The sequence below is a fragment of the Homalodisca vitripennis genome, chromosome 8, assembly GCF_021130785.1.
Source record: "Homalodisca vitripennis isolate AUS2020 chromosome 8, UT_GWSS_2.1, whole genome shotgun sequence".
In the NCBI taxonomy this organism is placed as follows: Eukaryota; Metazoa; Arthropoda; class Insecta; order Hemiptera; family Cicadellidae; genus Homalodisca; species Homalodisca vitripennis.
Genome location: NC_060214.1, coordinates 68184382 through 68210049, shown reverse-complemented (window position 1 = coordinate 68210049; position 25668 = coordinate 68184382). Strand labels below are relative to the sequence as shown.

Below are 25668 nucleotides of genomic sequence, written 5' to 3'. Positions count from 1 at the left end.
TTGACATTAGATAGTATTACTTAATTTTTATCAGAAGCCACCACAGTATATTTTTCAATACAATTTTTTGTAAGTTTTATCTGCATATCAGCTTTTGCCAGACTGATATTGATTCATCTGTAGTGATTTTAATTTAATTTGTCACAATGTTTTTCAACGTAGGAAAAAATTTAATCCAAGAAAAAGACTGATAATTTATTATATTTAGATATTGATAGTAGGCTTTTGGTATTTATGAAAAATACAATGTCCGCTTGACATTTTGAAAGTATATTTTCACAAAAAGTATAAAACGATATCTTTTGATAAAAACGGCCCTAAACTATTAACCTGTTGATTAGTGAGTTTTTTTTATTTTTGAGTATTTTATTTTGTAGGTAGGCTTACATCTGCGTCTAGGCTAACATTTGGCGTTCACACTGTTAGATCACTATCCAATTCTTCGTCTTCACTACCCGAATCCAAAAAGAACTCGCGTATTTCATAATCATTTGGATAGCTATGGCCAGCCATTGGCAACAAAACTAATTTAGGTTTGTAATAAATCAGACTAATCACATGGGAAAAATAAAAACATAACCTCTAACACGGGTTTCAATGTCACGGCAAGAGGTAAACTACTGGTTCCCGTGAAGCCACTTGTAGGGCTTTGTTAAAGAACGAAACAAAACTGAACGCTCCTACGATCTAGCAGATACTCTGAGAACTACTTGGGCCAGTGATGTTCCGTAGTACTTACCACAGCTGCTAGATGTTTAGAAATCAATGTCCTTACGAGTCGCAAATATTGCGGTGAAACTAACTAGTAAAACTGTTCAAACCGCAACAATTGCGTTGTTACTAACCTATACTTTGGCGCACTGCGCCGCAGATGCTGCGGTGCTACTAATCAACAGGTTAACAGTGTTAACACTAACATACACTGTTTTCATTATATTTGTTAAAATAAACAGCATAAAGAAAAGAAGACATCATTACAAATTGATTTTTTATGAAGAAAATAACGGAGTTTTTAAAACTTCTAAGATGCTGAGTACTGCTTCTTTGATACCCAAGGCATTGAAATTTTGGCAATTTCTACTATTGGCTGTAGTGACAAAATTAGTGGATACCCAGAGGTCTGGGACAAATTTTCACTTTGTGGGCCCCTCTAATGCTGACACATATTTGGTACTTAAATATTTCCTACACTTAAACTGTTGAAACAGAAAACCAATCATTGTGTATAATATTTTTCACAATCGGAAACGTCAGGATCAAGTAAGAACTGATCCACTGAGAATTTTCAATTCCAGTAGCATTGAGGGATTCCGTAATTGAGGAACAGCTCATCTTTGACTAATATATTGTTTGTGTGAATATTAGGTAGCTAGAATTTCATTGAAGGAGGAGCTCTTCTTATTGGAAAAACTATTTTCTATTATTTTATAAAAGAAAACTCACAGTTTTGTGGGTGATCATTGTGTTTTCTTTTATAAAATAATAGAATAAAAGGTAGCTAGAATCCTTCTTACGAGTGTGCTTAGCAAAACACCTTACATAGCAATCTTCTTGGTATTGTATTTAGAGCATACAAATCATGTAACCATGAAACATTGTGAGTAACCAACAGGGAGAGTAGTTAACTTCTGGCAGTCAGCAACCATTGCTGTTATCAGCTGACAAACTCATAATAAACAACCTTATATGTTCCCATTTCATGGTATAAAAAAAATCAGTAATCTGGCAACGTAAACAATGTTTCCAAGGCCACGAAATTTACATGTTCAAGTAAATCTACTTATTTGTAACAAAAACACAATCGGATAATGTATTGTCCATACAGTCTTTTTGCAAATATTAATACCATGGTTGATATTTTGTCATTGAACCTCGAAGGGTTCAAATAGGTTGTGACAAAGATTCATCACGTGGCATTTCTCTCATATACAATTGGAGATTAAAGCCTGTTAGTGTGACACACAAAAGGTTAAATACAATTTAAATGTTTAAAAGTATTTTCTTCCTGAGTAATCTATAATTTTTTTTAATACTTCACATAAAGATTTTAAATGTTACTATTTTACTGAAACCTGGTTACACAATATTTTCCTGGTAATATAAATAAAAAGACATGCAATCCGAATAATATTAAAACTTTTATTTCACCAAAGACAAAAGTGCTTTATAAATTTTAAACACTATCAAACAAAAGTATTGTTCATAACAATAAACATAATTTAAGTAATAACTATATAAATTTCAATATATTTATTTATATGCATAACAAAAATGAACATTAACAACTTAAATATATACAATCACGGCAATTAATTTACGGAGCAAGACAGTTGTTAATCCTACCATATATACAGTATAAATCTCTTAAAAACTATGCAATAACATTTATTTTTATAAAAATATTCTACATAAAAATACTCTATAGTTTATTTTTTATTTATACTTTTTTGTGAACTTGATATGAAAGATGGTAAAATGAGTTCCATGATTTAAAGTAAAAGTTATTTATGATTTAATATTTTGGGATTATTTAATAACAGTGCAATCCTATTCAAAGTTTGATGATATCTTAAAAGAATATTTTATAATTACTAAAACTATTAATATTTATAAAAAGAAAAACGTGATTTGATTTAATATTTGTTGTCCATTTTTGTTTTCTTTTCAATTATAAATTTGACTCAAGCATGCCTAATGAACATTCATAGGCAAAAGTTAAAGTCATTTCTCAATATTAATACAAGTTGCTTTAGCTTCAAGATCTAAAACAACAATCAATGTATAGTTAGTTAATTTTTATGCCTTATAAAGCAATTTTTACCCTGTGATATTTGTTTTTTTGGGCCCATTTTATTGTTTAAGACCAGATAGTAAACCGAGATCTTAATGGTCCATCTTATACACAATTTAAAATATAGTAGCAATTGCAAAATAAATTAATACCAGATTGTTACAGCACAGATAATAATGTTTTTGGATTGTACCTTAAAATTAATACATTAAAACAAATTGAAATAGGTTGGTGGAGCATTTACCACCCTGTCATGTAAAATGAATTAAAAAATATGTTATTTTCAGATGGGCATAAATACTTTTAAGACAGGAATAAAAACTTACTGTTAATTAAAAAGAATTTTTCAAACTCTAAACTATACAAATATATTTGGATTGTTACTTCTAACTAAACTATTAGTATTTATCACAAATAGCATAATTAAACATCACATTAGAAAAGACGCAGCACTGAAAAATTGTTGAGCCTGTTAGAAAGAGATAGGAAAGTGTTATGTGTTCTCACATAATCTAGCTTTTCAGTCCATGCTGAAGGATATTGAAATGTACACTATGAAAAAACTAATGAATTATGGATATAACGTATTACCAGCCCACATGTTACAACATCCAAGAGTCTATATAATGAAAATATCGATTTTGTCTTAAAAGGCGTGTTTGTGAAATCCCCGATTAAAACATTTAAGATTAAGGTGAGGAAGGGGCATCGCTCTTGGCACATTTTTTTAAATTATTTAAAAAATTGTGTAAAAATAAACAAGGGATGTCAGTAAACTGGTGGATGGCAATTCACTGACACATTCAGGCAGCATACAATTTGACAATGAATTGGACTAGCTTAAGAACAGTCCATTTTGGGTTTTGAAAAAGACACTACATTTGTTCAACCTCTCAATATGAAAGGCATTAAAAAGCTTTAAAGTCACATGTGTGTTAGCATACACATCCTTAATCATATAAACGTCAATTGATCTGTCAAACACGTTTCAAGAATTTTTTGAGAACAATTTTGTCACACAACTTGTTCTGTTTGGAAACTTATTAAAACATAGAAATTTGAACCAAAAATCCAATGTAGATTTTTGCAAAGACTAAACTGTCAAATATTTCTGATTTCTTTTAACTTGTGTTGATGCTATTCACAAATCGAACAAATCCCTTAGATATACATTAATTAACATTACTACCTTGTTCTGTGTAAAAAATAAATAAAACTTAAAATTATAATTTTCTAACAGAAGACTAGCTTCTAAAGGTTACTCAACTGTCTATCCCTATAAGAAGGCAATTAGTGATTTCTTAAAATTCAACTATTAACAAGATTGATTAGTTCTCCATAACTAAAATGAGCTGAGGCAGATTGTCAAGAGTAGGCGTGCATAGACATGTTCAGCTCCAGACATCTGCGGAGTATCTCTTCTGCGCCTCCATCTTTTTGACATAGGCCAGTGCTTGCTCCTGCGTCATGTTACCTTTCTCTTGGACCACTTGGACAACAATATCGTGCACATCTCTTGCCATTGTTCTTGCATCACTGGAACATTGAATGTGATGTGAGGATTCAGTTTGTAGTGTTTTAAATTTTGTTTTTTAAACAGGGAAAAGTATTTTAAAGAATAGAAAATGTGCTAGTACAATACTGATTTTCCATAGCTCCGAGTTGTCAGGCTATACCGCATAGCATGGACAACGAGAGTATGAATGGGACCAGATAAGGATGAATTTGGTGTGAAGAAGCAGTCAGTTGTGGGAGAGCCTTTATTATGCAAGCTTCCAATCACTCGGCAAAAACATCCCATGACTCATCAATTATGAGTTGTAAATAGTAATGTTTCGACTAAACTGGCCCATATCTGGGTCACGGGAATAGTAATTGCGTCTTCTTTCAAGAATCAGAAGTCTGAAACGTAACTTGCTTCAGACTGTGTAGAGTAACCTACTTAAATATCATGTGAAGTGTTAGACTTTCATTCGATGGCGGATGGGAAAGCCCACTGGATTTTATTTTATTTTATTTTTTTTTGTTCTCTTAGGACAAGAATCTTATAAATTGCACTTAGTCCTGTAAGAACCTTTGCGCTGCTTCCGGAGGCACTACATCTCAAAGTCATCTCGGAAGAAGGGGAGGCCAGCTCTGAACCAGCCTCTCCAGTCAAAGTAGGCAGGGGGTGGCACACCCTTGTTGAGGTTAACAAGAGCCTCTGAGGTAAGGGAACAAACCCCACCAACTCCAACAGTCATCTTCCACAGTAGACTAGACCTATCGAATTGCCCATGAACCCCAGAATCTCAACATTTGCGGTTAGTGATGTACCACTACTGGACATCCATAAGGTTGCCCAGATTGAAGTGGCACATCGGTTTTTGCTGTGCCCAGTGGTGGGTTCAACTGGTAGGTATAAACCAGCCAGAAGTGATCCCTGCTGGGTGAGCCCACTGGATTGATACTGATGAAATTAAACCAGGATGGACCACACTTGATCAAACATGGAAATTTGTTGAAGACCATAAAAGTATTCAGGGAGCCTCGAGACTAAAGAGGCCCTTTTAAAGAGAATATGACCTTGTAGGAGAATCAAATGGAACTATTCACCTGCCGTTGGAGACCCACTTCAAGCGACTGTACATGAAGAGTGGGACATAAGCTCCTTCTCTGTGCTTGTCACAAGAACCCCATTCATCAGATGTATAGGGAAGAAATTTGGGCCAAAAGATAAGAGGAATAAAAGTCTTTTCATCAAAATAATAATGAAAAGTACTATGAGGTTTCTACACAATTTAAAATTTTAGGTGCCAACCAGGCATGTATTTTTCCCTGCACACTATAAAGAAAAGAGTAGATTTTGTCCCTTTTAAGTTCTCTCTTCCTTCAAATGGAGGGGGTGACGATACAATGTTGCATGATAATTAACTGAATCATAGTCAAGAAAAAATTGTGTCGGGTTTTCAGTACATGTTCCAGCCCTATTGCTCCCAGATTACTAAGTGTTGAAGAAAAAGTAATCTAGTCCTATAGAATGATAAGTGGTGGTATTTAAGTGAGGAGACATCAACTCCCCCTGTAGTGAGACATGCCCCATAATTAAAAGGGATTAAGAGAACCTAGAGTTTATAACTCTATTGATGCTTGTAATAAACTATCACCATATACTGAAGGGACTGGCAAAAATACAATCAGGAATACAAACTACAAAAAAAAAAAAAAAATACAAACTGGCAGATCTGATACAGTGGAACTTAAATAGTTCAAACTAAAGAGCCTAACAAAATATTTTAAATACCCAAACATTGAATTATGCAGACTTTTATTATTATTGTACAGAAATTTCGAAGGATTGAGAAAAGTTCAAACTATCCAAAATGTTCAGATTATCCCAGTTTAACAGTAATTGTTTCACGCCATAAAGACATCAAAAACAACTGGCAAAAAAGTAATCCCTTCAAATGATCTAAAATAAATACAGCAAACATTAAAGAATTTCCTATAACACACCAAACGTTAAAAACAGGCATAATTAAGAAATACATTAAATCACTTCAAACAAAATATTTCAGAACGTTTATAAAATTAAGATTATGATTTAGAAGATAATTACCAAAGATCTTTTGTGACAATTTGAACACTTCCCAAGAGACGACGCTTAGTTATCGAATTTACCAAAGCGTTGTCAACTCTTATGAGCCATTTTGTGACAGTTTTACTTCTATTATTGATTCTTAAAATTTACCCATGGTCCCATGTGTTACCCAAAGAGCAAGTGCAGATGACAGGTGTCTTCTTAAATGTGAATGCACGTTCACTGCACAACGTACGTAAGCGTTCCTTAATAACATTACGGTCCTCTACTTAAATACTTCACTTCAGAGTGAGCTGAGACTCTGTAGAGGGGAAACACACATGGTGGGAATGATTCCCTTGTTAGTTCTGTGACTCAGCTTCAGTACACCACTGTTAGTTTGTCGACAGATCCTGTGTTATACTACCAAAATGTTATAAAATGTAGGATGGTATGAGAGATTTACATGAGCATAACAAGACTCTGCTTATACCTATGGTATATATTTGTGCTAAATATGTGGATCAAAACATTTTTAATTTTACACTAAAAATAATTTGGTAGTGGATATAAGCTTCTAACGCAGTGAAATATTCGACATTAGCGATACTTTGGGATATCCTACGAATTGATGATGCCACATCCGGGTGAAAGGAAGACTCTTAAACAACTCTTTACAAGGATATCTGACAATATAAAAAGTGAAAAAATTTAGCATTACATGATTTACAGCATAAATATTTATTTTTTTCAATCTAGAATGTCGTACTCACCCACAGACATACAAGTGGCCGTTGTTTTCCCCAATGACTGTCCAAACCTCATCCTTATTTTGATTCAGTAAATGAGTTACATACACCTTCTCACCCTGGTCTCGTGAGAATGCTACATGCATCTGAAAAAGTAATAATACAGTATTAGTTCTTGAGCATTAAAATATAATAAAGTAAACAAATAAATTTGACAACTTACAGTGTTATTAGAGAACTACATTAAACACAAATAATAAATAAACTGTTAAAGTTAGCTCTGAGTGTCACGGTCATTTCCAAATATTATATACACATAGGTCAAAGTAGTTTTTCAGTCAATTTGCATGACTTTGGAAATATTATTGTCCTTTCCACTCAGATGGTCAGCACTACTATTACGCTACCTGCTATGCCTTTACCCAGTCATATCTAGTCATTTGCTTTGTCCCCTGAGGTCGTGTGTTCAGCCAGCTGTTACTAACGATTTCTTTCTCTTCCTGTATGGCTAGAGCAGTTGGCCATTTAGAACAATTTTTGTATTCTACGTTGATGTTAGGAATATGTAATTAAAAAAACCAGAATACCCAGCATTGCTTGAGTGCCTGTGGGGACATTTCTTATTTTATAGAATACCATGTAAAAAAATAAGAAAATTAAAATAAAACTCACCAAATATACAAATTGATTGTATAAAAACTATGTGACATTATAGCACACATAACATTGTATGGATTACTCCTACTGCTACTACTATGGCCCGTTTTACTGCTAATGAAAAATGTAGAACTGATACTTCCGCCCAATGGTTGTAAAAAACTACCGTCATCATTGGCTATGTTTTTTTTAATAATTTACAGACATTAATCTGATTGCTACGTTACTCTGAACACCCTTCAGCTGCAGTCATTATTTTTGAACTTATATTTTTAGATAAACCTAAAAGTCTGTGTGAGCCACTGAGTAAAGTAAAATTAATTTTAGCGTGTTTCTGATGTTATATTAGTGTTTCCGAACAGCTTGAGCAACAATTATTTAGATTAACGTGGTCCACCTGTATATAATTATTATAAATAAATGTTCACCAGAACGATAATAGGCACACTAAAAAGAGTGTATTCAGTGTTCTTACAGCCGTTTCCAAAAAGCCAGACAAAACCGTGATTTTGTAACAAAAAATCTCAAGTCGCAATGTTGTTATCAAACAAATAGTAAAGCAATATTAATAAAAACTTTAGATGTCCTTGTTTTTATTCAAACATTCAACTATTGGCACCATACAAATTCCAATTAATATAGAGAATGTTTCTTTATGACTGTAAAAGATATTTATTAGAATGCGGCAATTGATTTATTTGTGCTAATAAATATATCTGTATTAATTTTATTTGTCGCATGTTTGTAATAAAGGTAAAAGATTGCTTATGGAGGTTAGGGCTGAAAAACATCCCACTAATAACATACAAAAAGTTGGATAAACTGACTTTTACATTGTTCTATTTTTTGTAATATTGTAAAACATGAGACATAGTCACAAAATGGAGGTGAAATAAGCCTCAAAACCATTCCCAACATTCTTGAAATTTGAAATTACTTACCGTCAACAGGCCTGTTTTCTCATAGCCTTCCAGCTCCTCCTGGTACAGGAAATCCTCAGCCTTCTTACGACAGCCGAAGTACAGAATGGTGTTTCCAACAGGTTTACCTGTAGGCAACACTTAGATTACTAGGTTTGTCCAATTCAAAGTGGACAAGTAATTTCCACTTACTAGTATAACTAATAGACAACTTATTTTGATATTTTAAAGTGATAACAAGGTGTGCCTAATCTACTCCTTGAGTAATGTAAGAATTTGTTATTAAAAGAAGAAGAAGAATGTAAGGAAAGTGCTATTTTACCATCTCGTCTAGCAAGATCCCTCTCTTGGATGAACCCTCGGAATGGAGCCAAACCGGTTCCTGGTCCTATCATCAGGATTGGAGTCTGCATACGAGTAGGAAGCCTGCAACATACACGTCAGTCAGGGAAGAAGCTTATAATGAGTCATACAGGGCAAGATATAGTGATTCAGAGTGGGAAGGGGGAGGGAGGTAGGACTTAAATGAGTCATGGAAAGATAGAAATTAAAGTAGTACAATTTGTGTTAATTTAGGTTAATTAAAAAATATATCAACTGTTATACATATACATTTGCTAAAGACAAGAAAAAAATGTTTAAAATTCCACAAGGTATTGTAGGCATTTAAAGTAATTAATGTAAGTAAACTCTTGCAATCTTATTTTTATAAAATCATTATTTTATTATGGCTATTCGACTATCAAAATGTGTTTTTAATCTCCAAAAGTTTGTCCAATCAACAATTAGGATTATTCGTTGTTGTGTTATATGACATCAATACATACATAAGGCGTGGTTAGAAAAGCTTGTAATGTTATAGATGTGTTATTAAAATAAAATGTTTATTATAGAACATGATTGTTATTATTACATAAAAATAAGCCACATTGTGTTGCTGAGTGTAGACTAACAGAAGTGTAAACAACTATCGATTCTTTTATGTCCATTTCTTTCAAATAAGGGTGTAATGATCAAAACAAAATTAATACTGTACCCTTAATTAGTAAAAGAGAGGTTAAAAATAATAGCTAAAAGTTAAATATGAAAACTGCTTAAGGAGGATTAATTCTTTAAGGTTCACTATCTTCTAACGTTTTAAGGCGTGATTACTATTTAAATATAAAATTAGACACTATTTTAAAGGTGAATCGTTTTAAGATAAATTTCTTGATCAACATGAGGGCTAGAAAGTAAAAAAGAATTTTAAATGTACTTTTTTAAATTTAAAAACTGTTTTGAAATTATTAATAACAATATAGGTAAAGTAAATAGAAGTAGTAGACAAGGTTTAGCTAAAAATAATATAAACAGTACCGTACCCATAAAATCAAAAAATAAATTTACATGAAGATCATTACAGTTTAGTTTAGAGTTTGTAAAAAAAATGAATTACTTTCTATTATTATTTCCTGGATCAATATCCTAACTTGCACAGCACATTCAGTAATAAGCTTTATATATATATATATATATATATATATATATATATATATATATATATATATAATGAAAAAAGTAATGTATCTTTAATTATTTGTAAATTTAATGCTAATATAAAATTATATTTATTTTTACATCACAATTTCTCAATTCCATCTCAGTGCACTACTACACTAAGAAGTATGTTATTAAAATAATATTTATAAAATAATAAACAGCTCTCTAGAGTAGTGGAAATGTAATCATGTTATGATCGTTAATTATTATGATTTTTCATACTGCAAAATTAAGTCTCTTGCAACATGTATGTGTGCTTTTGTCAGTTGTCTCTTTGAATCATGACTTCATATCATGTCAAGTTATAAACTTTTTTGTGCTCTGTCAAGTTATTTATTAGTACGAAAATAGTTAATACTATAATCATGTTTTATTTTTATTTACTTGTGTAATTTGTCCTACGTTACGTCATTGTATTGCTATTGTTCTTACCGAGTTAAAATCAAGTTACGTATTTTCTTGTACCATAGTCACTGTACTTTTTAGGTCTGCCTTCATATTAAAATTTTAAACATCATGTTGAATTATGTTTTTTGTTGTGCAGCTTTTGTCAAGTCATGCTCTGTCAAGTCAGTCCCATCTCTTCAGTGATTTTATTAGTATAGAGTAACGTTTTCTCTTGTGGCACAGTTTTTATATACCATATTGAGCCAAAATTACCAACAAAAATTTGTACTACATGTTTTTTTGTAGAATTTCCAAATTGTTCCATACCTACAATGGATATTAGTTTTTAATAAGTACCTAAAAATTCATACATTGAAAAATTTCTATTTCTTAACAATCAACCAAGGATTTTGATAACTAAGGAAAAAATATGTTCTTTTACCTCCATTTTTTTACAAGACCCTCTCTTTCTTGACAAATTACCTGACACTTTTGATCATGTCTAGTTTCAAAAACATCGTAACTACTTCCCCCTACCACTCACTCACTTGAACTGTGACTTCCGAATGAAGATAGGAACCATTGGAGGGCTGCCGTCGTCTACAGGTGGTATCTTGTTGCTCAGCCAGCAGGTTGCCACTCCCTTGTTGAGTCGGTTGGTGGGAGTGGTGTACTCTACCTTGACTGCGGTGATGTGTACCGTCGTGGGGTACAGCTGTAACAGGTCAGCAGACATTTTACTCCGCACTACCAGAGTTATAGAAGGCCAGAGTTGTAAATTAGATTTGGTGCAAATTGGAATTTAGAAACACTAATTGAATTCTTATTCAAAGGTGATTTTCAACAAATAGGTCCATGCAATCAGAATCACATGATATGGTAATGTCCATACTGTCTAATTTTAATTTATTGTATACAGTATAAGTTAGGAAAGTACCACAAATGTGTAGGAACGTGTAAATGTATTGATTGACGACTATTGGGAAGCAAACTGAAACGCATGATGCACAAATAATAAATCATTAACAATTGTTACTCTTTTAACGTCATTTCATCTGACAGTGTGTGGTGTGACATGCCGATATACATGTATGGAATCTCTACACATACACCACATGTAGAACGCGACTACCAGTACTGGTACCTTAGAGCTGTTTTAAAAAATGTGTTTTTGTTTACTATTTATTTTTCCAAGAACAGAAAATAAATTAAACTTTGGCAAAACCAGGTTTTAAAAAAATTCTCTAATATTAATTGTATCCAGACAAAAGTTACTTTTAGTGTTAATGAGGTACAAATGTTGAAAATTATATCAGTGAAGTCATTCCAGAAGATAAATTTTTTTCTTGTATATCAAAAGATCCGAAAATGTTCATGTAATATATGGGTTTTTTATATATTTGGCAAATTTTTGACCATAATATTATTATTACATAAATTTAGGTTATCATAAATATGTCAGCAGTAAAAGAAAGAGAAAAAGTTTAATATTCTGCTGGTAATACTGGCTAATCGCTTAAACCCCACATAACAAAACAAAAACTTGATCAAAACAAAGCAAAATCTGATTATAAAAAATCTGTTATTTCGTTTTACTACGGTTGTTCTAAATGCATCCAAGAGAATGAGATCTCAGTTTGCAAATAATCTTCATCAGCACTTGAAATATATGCTATGGATCTGGATTACACATCCATCGACATGTGGAACTAACTAGTCCCGTATCACAAATCTAGGGTTAAAATACAGACCAATAGACATTTTATTAACAGTGTGATCTATGCATATTCCCAATGTCAAATGTTCATACATCATAAGCCTAAAATATTTAGTTTTTTCTACTTGTTCATGAAGTCTACCACTGATTAAACTATCAAAATTCATTACAATTATATATGTAATGTTTTCTAGAAAAAATATATGTTTTTAAATTAAATCAATGATTCCTTTAGTCAAAAAAGCATTGATTCTATTCTTAATTATAATATTTCAATACATTCTTGTCTAACCTCTCACCTTTTTAAGTTAACAGTAAACGTGTGAACCCACTTCTGTTTTTAAGCTGCCTGGTTATGTGATAAAAAACTGAAAATGGCCTAAAGTTTAAAAAAAAATGCTCAAAGTTTATTTACTCAATAAAGCACTTTACTCTATTGAGAAACTATCCTCTTTCTAATTTTAAATTATTGTATTTTATGAATTAAGGTTGTAAATATTGAAAATACTAACTTAAAATGTAATTATTTTTAATTTAGTAGTGTATAGAAATTTGACACTATTTAAATTATACACATCTACATAAAAATGAATAAAAAATTTTGAACTGAATTGATTATAAACTCGGAACCCTAACAATTTTGCTTAAGCTAAATGAACTCAACAGTAGAATTGCTCCTGAACTCTAATGGTTAAATAAGGAAACTATTACCAAAATATTTCTTGAGGCCTTTCTTCGTGTCTTAGATCTGATCCTCTTTTCTCGGGCATTTACAATAGCTTTATTGTAGGAGAAGACTACTCCACAGCCCAGCTCTGGCCCTACTGAAAGGCTTTCAGAGTCTTCTTTGCTCACCTTAGAAGACGACGATATCGAGTAATAACGACACTGCAGCCTGGGGAGCAACTCGCACAAGTGGTCTATCTCTGGCTTGACTGACGGCATGTCCTCCAGGATGTGCAGGATGTTGCGGTTATCCTGGATGATCCACTGGTTGTACAGCTGTTTACCCTCAGGGCTAGTACTCGCCATAAGTCTCAGCTGTTCCTTCTCCTGCAACATACACAAAAAAGTTAAATCACATGTTCAGTTGAATGTTTCAAAAATAGAACTTTCTGCCGTACATAATTTATTAGTAACACAATCTATGTTTATAATTGGAAATAATTTTACACATTTAGTGGAACTCATCATAGTAACCTAACATATTACAGATCTAAATGTACGATTATTATTGGATGACTACCATGTTTTATTTATAAGAATAATATCTAAAATAAGATAATCAACAACAACAGAACAAACAGAAGTAATAAAAGAAGTGATATAATAAACAGAAGTTCCAATTTTTATTACCACTTGGAATTTACTTACTTACCCTGCAAAACAGTGTATTTCAAAAACAAATATCAGTTAGTAAATATAATTCTTACAAATTTACAAAACTATTTATTATAAACTTAGAAAAAATTAAAATATGAATAATATGTTTTTATAAATGTTATTTAATGTTGGTGGAACAATAAAATTAGACTCTCTAAAATTTATAGTCTGCAGATACATAGGGATTATACAAATTACCAGGATAAGTCTAGTTAAATATCATTTATCTCATTCAAAGGATTTTTACTACACCCACTCCATTAATGTTAAAATGGCTAACATCATAAAAAAATACGAACTAGTAAAGAAATAATGTTCAAGAATAAAATATAATCACAAAACACAATGCAATTTTGCCATGTACAAGATGAATATTCATCTTGAGATAAATATTCATCACTATTTACTAGAAAACAGTTAAAAGATTCCCAGAAATGTTACCTATATTTAAGCAGCAATACACTGAAAGGGAAAACTTGTTTATATGCAATTGGTAGCATCGTTGAGGAAAGCACTAAGCCTTTTGTTTCTTCCTGTTATTACCATCATAAAGTCAAAGTCATAAAATATTAAAGTCATTCCTGTTATATATGTTATATACCAAATATATATACACATATACCAATGCAAACTAACATGGCTTTTACCTCTTGAACATTACTGTTTTTTCCCCTCGAGGGAAAGAGATGTGGTTGTTCCCACACAGTTCTAAAAAGACCCTTGCACCTCCTTCCTTATGTTTTTACCCTCAGAATCTGAGACTTTTACAGAAACGTATCAAATTTGAGAGCTCATGTTCTCTGATGTCCTTGGGACTGAGAAGATACGCCCGTAGGAATTAATTCCTTATTTTTAGATATGACAGGACAGTTTAGCCATGTGTGTTCCGCTAATTCTTCTGCTTCTCCACAGAGTCTGCATTCATCAGTCTGACTAAGACCCACCTTCATAAGATGTTTCATAAGGGGACCATGTCCTGTCAACATCCCTAATATCAATCTTACATCTTTCTTAATTTGGTCTAGGAGAGCTGCCCATCCTTTAGCATAAGGAGAGAAAAACATTTTAGATTGTTTAATCCAGTCTAAGGATCTAATCCTTTTTTTCCCAACCTGTTATGAGAGCTTTGCTGTAGGATAAAGCTACTCCACAGACTGGCACAGATTTTACATTAAGGGATTCTACATCTATTTTGGCAAGGATATCTGCTTTTTCGTTTTCATGAATGCCCGTTTCCATGGCCTGGCAGCACCCAACCAAGTGCTTACGCTGTTAGGTATATTAAATTTAGTGGATGCCGTTAGTTTTCAATATTTAATGATGTCACACGAACAACGAAAGAAAGATTTACCTTAGGGTCCTGTGCGTACTCTGACAGCTCCTTGAGGATGTGAGTGCGAGGGTTTGACGTGATGTCGATGTAGTACGTGAGAGCAGTTCTGTAGGAGGTTGGGCAGGGGAACGGATGTTTCTTGCTGGAATCCTCTGCAACAGAATAATGTTTGCTGTACATCTTTTGATCGGAACAAAAAGATTTTACTATACCTTTTGCGAGGCATTTTAGTAATGATGCATATAGTCTTGCAGATGCACTATGAAAATTGGTACTCGATGTTCAATAAACATAAATGGTAAAGTTTTTTTTATGTAGATGTAACATTTTTAATTATATGGTATAATATTCAATCAAATTATTAAACTCAAATTAGGCATTATTTTACAAAACATTTTACATATTCTTTAAGCAAGTTGCAGAAGTTTGTTAAAATTCAAAACATTAAATATATGAATTTTAACCTATTGAGGTATACATATGCGCTGGTTATGTGACACTCGGCCGGGACCAAACGCAGAGTCATGTGCTGGTTATATGGTCAGCATTTCTCATTACACTACAAATACCTATTTGCCTAAATACCTATTTGTATATTTGGTAATAGGTATAGGTATAATAGGTACTATTCACGTAGTTCACCGTATTTCCACTTAGTATGTCTCTTACTAAGTGTTTAGATGCCACAACCAAACAAATAATTTCGTTTACATATTGTGGCTAACTTGATTTTCAAAATATTCTGTGTCTGTTTCGCTTCTAATCGGCTCATCTTGTACAATGTGTTCTCTGACTGTTTGTTTACATTATGTGTATTCTAACACGTGATTCTAAAGTTGATAAAGTGTTGTACAGTGATTGTGACTATAATTCAAGTGCCAGTGATAGTGATAAATGCTTTGAAGATTGCATTGTACCCTGATCTAGAGATATTATCCTTCCTTCAGATTATGAGGATGCGCTACAGGAACGTACATTTGACTTTTGTAGACCTAGACATACTGCATTAGATGTAGGCCTAGTTAACTGTGGTCCCAAAGATTCTTTTTTTGATAGGCCCATAATAGTTGATAACATTCTTAGCACTTCCAATCGAATTTGGGCAAAGAAAGGATCAATTTGTTCAAGCAAAAGTAAAAGAAAAAATAGTGAGTATCCTACATCAGGGGAAAAAACAAAGAAAATGACTTGGCCTAAGCACATTGAAATTTTTTTTATGTAACTTACAAAACAAAGCATTTGTTTCTTTAAATGTTATATAACAATCTATAGGAACAATTATTTTAAACAATGTTTCAAATTCCATTGTTGTACCATAAACCAAAATAGTTATTACAGTATAACTAAACACTTACATTTTTACATTTTCACCAAAGTTAATTGCTGCTACTAGGCCTGCAGAGGCTTGTATAACTACTACCTCAATGGGTTAAGTATTAAAGTGCAGATCTTTACACTTTTTGTAGAAAATATTTTGAATATTACAATATCATAGAAAACAGATATGCTGAGGTAAATGTAGATACTAGAATGTTTTTAACTAAACACCCTTTATATGAGTTAAATTCACATCTAATCAATTGGAAGTGAATGTAACAAAAAGTAGTGCTAGTAAAATGTTTACAATTTGTACTTAAAAATACAAAATTCTGTTACTTTCCACCAATAATTCAACATTTTTAATCAAATCAAAAGCACATTTTAAAACTACATTTGTTAACAAAATTTTAGAAAATCAAACAACTAATTACTAAGAAAAAACTATTTCAAAACAATCCAAGAACAAACTAATGATATGATAATAAACAACCAAAAAATAAAATTAATTATGTAACATAATAATGAATTAACAAGAACAAACAAAAACCGTGCAACAACTTCAATAAAAATATACGAACAGAAAAACAAAATAACAGAGTATAAACCAGAAACAATCTCTAAAATTGAAAAACAATGCATCTTACTTGAGAAAACTCACTCGCTGTCTCTGCAAAAACAATATAAAATCAGGAAAACATACATTTTCATAAAATGGTTCTATAAAGTAAAAATTTGATCAAAGAGTTTTCATTCAAATTCAGACTGTGCACTAATTGAGCAATGTGGGCATTCCAGAATTAACAGATATTTTGAAATAAAAAAAACTATGGAATTTTGTATGAAAATAAATATGTATTGCTAACCACACCACTCAAATTACGATACATATCACACCGTGACAAACGCTTGCGATACTGCCGCCTGCGATTTCAAACACTGGTTGGTTTACATCAGTACGCTCAGGATTGGGATATGTGTCCCATTCCATCTACTGCCTTTCGTTTCACAACTATGTCAGCTTCACCCACACTCTTCATACCCAGTTACAATACAGTCATTAACTTCATGACCATTTTTTTTTTTAATTTTCAAGGGAGGAAAGTGGTGCAGACAGTCTGTATATTTAGTCTTTTGTTAAGATTTTCAGACTTCACCTAGCACAACGTTTGTAATTAATAGCTTTTTCATACCACAATTTCATGTGCCAAACTCTGCGAAATTTGGAAAAAATTGTCCAAAAGTTCTGTAGTTCTGGACATGTTCACTGTGGCTGACTGTCCGGCCAGCCAATGGTATCAAAACACAAAGCTCTGTTTTTCGCTCTAATACATAGTGGAATCTTACGGCAGATGTCTGAAACTTTTCAAACATGTTCTAGATGAAGTTAACTACCTTTCTGTTCCCTCAGTTCACATTTCTAGCAACTGGTGGCTGACCAGGCTGTCAATATTATTTTTCTACTATATTATTTTTTGCTGTTTTGTGCTTTTATATGCTTATAATGTAAATATTATGGACTTTATATATTGTAAATACATTAAAGGGGAGTCATGAATAGATTGTGCCTAATGTGCCACATACAGACGACTGTCCAAGCAGTCACAGTAAAAAAAAATGAAAAGGCAGACAGGACTGACCAACAGAAGTGCAACTTCTTATAACGGACTGTGAATGTACGAGGGGGTACCCAAAAGTAACCGGAATTGTATTGCTGGCAGCCGGCAGCGTGTATTACACATTCCTGCCGCTAGGCGTGTGTCGCGCAACCCATTGCGAGCTCAGTGACCCCAGTTCCGTTGTCCTAGTGCATTCTGTTCGTTCGTAGTGACTGTTTTCGCTAACCCTGTTTTGTTCTTGTTTCGTTTTTTGTCATGGCAAGTTTAAGTGAACAACGTGCAGCTGTGAAATTTTGTTTTTTACTTGGTAAAAATGCTGCAGAAACTATTTTAATGTTGAATACAGCTTACAAAGATGATGCTATGGGAAAAACTCAGGTCTACGAGTGGTTCGCTCGATTTAAAAATGGTGACATGTCGATTGAAGACAAACCTCGTTCTGGACGTCCATCAACCTCTCGAACGGACGAAAATGTTGAGAAAATTCGTTAACTTGTGCTCACCGACCATCGACAGACAATTGAGGAACTATCAGAGAGTAGTGGGTTAACTTGGAGCTCGGTTCAGCGAATTTTAACAGGAGATTTAGGACTGAAAAGGGTTGCTGCCAAATTTGTTCCTCGACTTCTGACTGACCATCAAAAGGCACATCGATTTGAAACTTGCCGCCTTCTGAAAGAACATCTCGAAAATGATCCCGATTTTCTGGAAAAGGTAATTACTGGTGATGAGTCATGGTGCTATGGTTATGACCCAGAAACGAAGCAACAGTCAAGCCAATGGAAGTCGCCATCTTCAACTCGTCCAAAAAATGTCGGCAAGTCAAATCAAACATCAAAACCATGTTGATTTGCTTTTTTGATGCTAAAGGCATTGTTCATTCTGAGTTTGTTCCTCCAGGTCAGACTGTCAACCAAACATTTTATTTGGAGATTTTAAGAAGATTGCGCAACAGTGTTCGCCAGAAAAGACCCGATTTGTGGCAGACTGGAGACTGGTTCTTCCACCATGACAACGCACCGGCACACACAGCCATCTCAGTTAGGCAGTTTTTAGCCAAAAACGGCATGGTTCCACTGCCCCACGCACCTTACTCACCTGACCTCGCTCCATGCAACTTTTTTTTATTTCCACACATGAAAAGAGGCTTGAAAGGTCAACGATTTGACAGCGTTGAAGAGGTTAATAAAAAAACGAAGCTCGAGCATGCAGCCATTTCTAAAGATGACTACAAAAAATGTTTTGATCAATGGAAATACCGTTGGGACAAGTGTATTAGTTGTAATGGAGATTATTTTGAAGGAGATAAGGTTGTATTGTAAAAAATTTGATAATATATAATTTTTATAAAATAATTCCGGTTTTTTTTTGGGTACCCCCTCGTATATCTTCAAAAAGACTTGTACTAATTATTAAATGGTTTTTTATTTTAAAATAATATGAGACACTCAATCCTTCAAAATAAAAAAAGTTGTACAGTTTCTATTAATGTTATACTTACTTTTTACATTTCATATATTACATTGATCACCGACTTATAAATATTAAGTAATAAATATTTACACCAAGGAAAGTCTGCAGAAGTAGTGATGGATTTTTCGTTAACGTCAACTTTTGTTAGTTCAGATCAGATATTTATATAACAGTGACAACTGAATGCAGAATTTATTGTTTTGATCTTGTTCAAATGGCACTTGCAACGTGGATCAACTAAGTGTTTATATTTACTGTAGATGCTGTTATTACGATTCTGTTCAGTGTGTGGAATTTGCTATTAAATAAATAAATGTAAATATAAACTGACTTTATACAAACATTATGTTGCCTGACAATGCTTACCGTCCGTATTGGTGAGAGTGAAGATCGTGTCCAAGTCTGCATCCAAAAGTTTGCCGAGTCTGGCCACTAATGTTGCATCATTCTCTGGATAGACGGCAACGTGATCACCTGTGCAAAGTTTGACTGAAGTTATTTCATAAAAGTTGCATTGAATTGTTACTGAAGAATTATAGAACAATAAGACTTTAATTTTCACAAATAAAAAGTTTTGTACCTGTACACTACCAAAATGTACCAGAGGGTTTACCAAACGTTCTTATTTACAAAATATTTAAATCTGTATCCATGTCCGTATTCGTGTATGTGTCCATGTTAGTGTTTTTAATTTATGATGACGTCCAGTGCTGAACCATTTTAAAATTTTAGTACTACTTACTTTTTAAGATTAAAGGTATATAAGATCCTATTTAAATAGTTAATGCGATCCAGAGGGTAAAACATGGATATTGAATAAAAAGGAAACGTGTGTATAACTTATGTTTTGATTGTACATTTCTTTACTAATGTTTTCTAATATAAAAATTAAGAGGTATAAACAACACAGAGAATATTGGAATAATGATACCAACTATTGTCCACTAAGTGAAACAGCTACTGGTCTAATATGAATGTGTGTCATAGAAAAAACATTGGAACCCCATGGTTCACCACTGATTTAGCACCATTTGATGTTCTAAATCAGTTAGTGTTGAATTTTTTCCTCTTTAAATAAACATTGTCTTGCCAGCATCAAAAAGGTTTCTCTTAATTTATATAAACTTGAAGTTTAAACATTTATCCAAGCTATATTTGACTTATTTGGTAGATTTTTATACAAATATGCCTATTGTAATCGGCCTCATGATGAAATTTCCGAGGGACTTTTAGCATTTTCTCCAATCATGACCTACACAATCCATAACTACCATAATCCGAAATGTTATAAATATATGTATATATGTATGTAAAGTGTATGTATGTATACAATGTAACGCAAGCATGTAAACGTGATAGCAATCACAGTATTTTAATAGAATCAGACTAAACTTGGTACAAAGGCAGTACTTACACACAGCTTAGATGAGTTTGTTAGCCAGTCTTAGCAGTAAAACATTTCAAGATGGCGGTCATTAGTACTTGGGCAAAATTTTTATCCCATGACATAAATCAAAGCAATTTCAAGCACAATCTATTCTTTCTTATTTTTTGACTGATTTTAAGGATTCAAGATGGTGGGCGTTTCAAGTTATAGAAGTATACAATTGAACCATTGTACCATAAGTGAATATGTTTGTGTCTATTTCAAATTTAAAATAAATTGTAACTAAATCAAGTCCACATTTTTGCAAAGAAATTTTTATGCTTATAACAAATTCTGTCTTCTAAGATTTCAAGGTTATGCTTGTAACAAATTTTGTCTTTTAAGGTTTTTTTTTTGTTAGATTATAAAGTTTCTGTTTGAAAGTGTTACAATTATATAACTACCAACCTTGACAGTTATTTTCCAATCGGTGTTGTGCAAATTAACCCTTCAACGTGGTTCCACGTGACATTCACGGCTGACTAACGAAGCCCGTTGCGGTGGTTTCACGTGAACGCCAGACTGTACGCCTAAGCGATCTAGCAGCGACACTTTGAACTACTTCAAGCGATGTTTTATATCGTTAGAAAGAGGACATTCCATTCTTGATTTTCGTATTCACAGAATATTTTATATTATTCAGCTGTTCTAAACCTAAACCAAACAGATGACTCAGTCAGCTGTCTTACGATATTCCAATACATCGTGTCTGTTGTTGTTTATTGCTGACCGGCTTGTGTTTAAACTGTGTTTTAATATTATTATCTTGTATAATATTAATTGTTTTATATTAAGTTCATAGTAGGTACTAGACGTATAGGTTATTATTTTGAGCCTAAATAATACTATTACATTCTTCAGTAAAAGCAAATAATAATGGTAGTAATTTAGTGAATGGGTGTTTGTGAGTGATGTAGGCCTAGGCCTATCTGTGGAAGTTAGTTGTTTTTATGGATAATTTGAACAATTTAGGGTAAGTGTTTTTATAATTTATAACTTTTAGACATTTCTTTATTGTTTATAAAACGTAAAGATATCACAATGTCAAATGGCAGTGACCAAATAGCCGACTGGCTAAATGACCAATTGTCAGACTGTGGCAGTGAGATAGACTTTAGCCCTGGTGTGGAAGATTTGGATTATACACAGTTAGATTGTATTGAAGATAATTTAAATGATGATCAAATGTTGCTGGTTGGGGAAAGTACACCAGAAAATGAAATCTTGCCTCCTAGGCCTAAAAATCAAAAAAAGGTCCCTCAATGATTTGGGAAACCATGGAGGGTTACATTCCTGAAATAGAAGTTTTTACTGGGCAACCAAGACCTAAATTTTTTCTAAATATTTCCTAAATATATAACCTAAATATTTCTGTAAGACTAGAACAAATCAAGGGTCTTATTGAAAAGTATGGCTCAGAAGTCAAGAGGCCAGTATATGGGCGCCCTTCCATTGAGCCTAAACCAAAACGCCTAGTTGAGAGGCATTTCATCGAAAATATACCACCTACAGAAAAGAAATCCAAGCCATACTGAGTTTGTGTGGTATGTTCCAAACAAGGAAAAAGGAAAGAAACAAGATTTTGGTGCCTTGATTGCCAGGCTGCAATGTGTGTGGGAACCTGCTTCAAGAACTATCACACCAAATCAAATTTTTGACTGGTAATTTTTCATCTTGATATGAATAATATTCAATGTTAATTAATATTGTAACCTAAACAGCTGTTTTTATTAGATGTAAGATAAATTAATAAAATAAAATTTGTTACAATATTTACAAGACGTACATAATGTAATTATAACTAAAATATAGCAATCTATGATCATTAGCACATAAAACTACCACAGCAGGCAGTTGGTGGGCTCCAGGAAATCCCCACATTGAAGGGTTAAACATAAAAAACCAATAATTTATCTTCAGTTTCACCTTTATAAATGATGGCCACATGTGAAATCTATGCTAATAATGCGGCTTGTGGAAATGATAACTGTCCCAAAAAAAAAGCCCAAACTAGTTGAAACTTGGTACTAAAATAGATCTTATAAATGTCTAAGCTAAGTTCGTAGGCCGGCCTGATAAGCCATTTCGTTTCAATATGTTCGCCATTTAAACTTTTTTAAATCAGAAGTTCTTGATTTATGAACATAGAGAAAAAACTAAAACTGTACTGACATGCTTATAACACTTCCTAAACTTCTTGTTTTAAACATTCTTTTGTATCTCGGATAGTTTCCAAGTGTGTATACCTACTTTTTTCAACTGAAACAGACAAGCTATTTAAAAAACATTAGATTAGGTATAAGGCTTATCACTTTTGTTTATAATGTTAAATAAGTTAAAAAAATAAGGAGCAAAAGTGTTAAATTGGAGTAAATTTATAAGATTTTACAGTTCATAAGGAATTTGACTCCTCACACTTTGTGATAATATTTTAAATTTATGTTTTCATTGACTCAGAGATAAGCTATTACCAACCGCTACAAGCTGCAGAGTTATTAATAGCATTAAAGTTACTTTTATGGAATGTCCAGTGGTTTTCCAGGCTTTTTTTAACTAAAGATAGAAAAATAGAGATTAAAAAAACCGTCGATTTTGTCCAGGAATGCTAGCAAGTAAGCGTACAAGTTTAGTGTTTTCTCTTTATTTCAAAATTTAAATGGTATAATCTAAGTAAGTAAAATTATTTTTTATTTCATTTAATAAATCTAAACATAAGTTTACCAGTGTCGTATCTCATCTTTGAGCCATTGATGTCGAACTCGATGTGCATACAAGAGCGATCTCCAGACTTGTGTAACTCTCTGTTGACTCTGACTGGAGCTAAGAAAGGGTTCTTCATATCATAAGGCCTGCAACATAGTTCGGCAGTGATTGCAACCTTTACGTGAAGCACTTGAGGAACATTAATAACATTCTTTTCACTAATTTTTTTAACACTCACGACAACGTGTACCCAAACGGGTGAATCCCAGGTTTTCGTACAGCGCGTCATGCGCCCAGTGGTTTTTCCATCTCGTGTTCATTTACAGGATATAGTCTAAAATTTTAAAATACTGGTCCTAATTTAATTCATTTCTTAAAGTTAGGTGATTGGTATTACTAAGTGATAATTATATCTTTAACAAAATTTATAAAATATCTATTTAATGTGTTTGCAATGTCTGCAGGGTTAGTTATATCATTCAAAGCCATCATTTTAACCCTGGAACTGGCGGTCATATTTCTCTCAGTGGCAGAGTATTTTTAGTACTTCATACATTGCCTTATATTTATTTTATTATTACATGTTTACTATAAAGTACCTATGTCATATTATATATTTATTTATTCAGCATTGTTCAAGGAACATTTTTCACATAATATAATTAAAACAAAAAAAAATACCCTTACTCTACCTCTTCAGGAAAAACAATTTTTTTATAAAAAAGAAAAGTTACTTCAAAGTTTTTGATTTGTAAAATTGTTGTTGTTAGTGATACGCAAAATCCAAAATATAAAAAAGGAAGAGCATTTAATTCTGAGTAAAAATAAAACAACACATAGTTTATAAGATATTTATTTTTACATGTGGTAAACGATACAAAATTCATACACTGACATTCGAAAGTGCTACTTATCAACAAAAGTAAGAGCTTCAAAGCTCACTTGGATTTCTACAATCTTGTACGGTAACTATTAGTTTATATTAATTTTCTATTTTTGTATTTTTTATTATATATTTTGTTAATTATGTTCTGATTGAATGTCTAAATCGGAATCCTCATCATTGCTTATTTCATGTACAACTAGTTCTCGAATGTCACTTGAACGATCGCGGAAATTACGATCCATTACGTAAACACGCACAAAAAAACTTACTATTATTGTGTCATATACACAACCATCATTACAACGACCTCAAACAAATAATAAACCAGACAAAACACCATACAGCTGACGAAATAACAATAGGCGAATGAACCAGATGACTCACCGCTGCGCGCGCAACTAGCGCGGTACGCGGGAGAATGTAAACAAACAGTTTAGAGATTATAAAACGTATGGACGTGTAACGAAACGATAAAATTATTTATTAGTGTATTATTTACATAAATTGAACCTTCCTCTTTAGATTGGTATCAATGTACAACTAGTTCTCGAATGTCACTTGAACGATCGCGGAAATTACGATCCATTACGTAAACACACAAAAAATTACTATTATAGTGTAATATACACAACCATCATTACAACGAACTCAAACAAACAATAAACCAGACAGAACACCATACAGCTGATGAAATAACAATAGCCGAATGAACCAGTTGACTCATCACTGCGCGCGCAACTAGCGTGGTACGCGGGAGAATGTAAACAAACAGTTCAGAGATTATAAGACGTATGGACTTGTAACGAAACGATAAAATTATTTATTAGTGTATTATTTACATAAATTGAACCTTCCTCTTTCGATTGGTATCAATACAGATACTCTTTGATCGTGTTTTAAGTACGTAATATTGAGAAATAACAAACGCCCGATATCGGGCGCTGCCATCTAGGATGCGACTAAAACGCCCGATATCGGGCGTTTTAATACGTCTGTTCCAGGGTTAAACTAAGTTATTTATGGTTTTACTTTCCTTTTATATTCCTGAGTTTATTATATTCTACACAGGTTTTTCATCATTTTATGATTTATTTATTTTGTTTAAAAAAATCTATTTTAGGTATGTTTATATGTTCTTTAACTCCAAATTTGTTACCTTTTAATATCTCCTTTAATCCTAAATCTGTATTCTGCCTACACTCCTTAGGT

At 32.7% G+C, this 25668-nt stretch overlaps 1 protein-coding gene across 3 annotated transcripts in view; it reads right to left on the bottom strand.

Annotated features, from left to right (window-relative positions):
- Positions 1-2119: 2119 nt before the first annotated feature.
- LOC124367681 (NADPH--cytochrome P450 reductase) overlaps positions 2120-25668 on the bottom strand; it is a 95065-nt gene continuing 71516 nt past the window's right edge. For 2 of the 3 annotated variants that reach the window (XM_046824700.1, XM_046824702.1), the window contains exons 7-16: positions 23592-23719; positions 19811-19918; positions 17014-17022; positions 15054-15187; positions 13175-13372; positions 11151-11317; positions 8999-9102; positions 8698-8804; positions 7124-7245; positions 2120-4327 (exon numbers count right to left, since the gene is read on the bottom strand). In XM_046824700.1, coding sequence (XP_046680656.1) covers positions 4183-4327; positions 7124-7245; positions 8698-8804; positions 8999-9102; positions 11151-11317; positions 13175-13372; positions 15054-15187; positions 17014-17022; positions 19811-19918; positions 23592-23719 — 1222 coding nt within the window. In that variant the 3' untranslated portion in view covers positions 2120-4182. The remainder of the gene's footprint in view (positions 4328-7123; positions 7246-8697; positions 8805-8998; positions 9103-11150; positions 11318-13174; positions 13373-15053; positions 15188-17013; positions 17023-19810; positions 19919-23591; positions 23720-25668) is intronic. The other variant, XM_046824701.1, reaches the window with a different exon arrangement.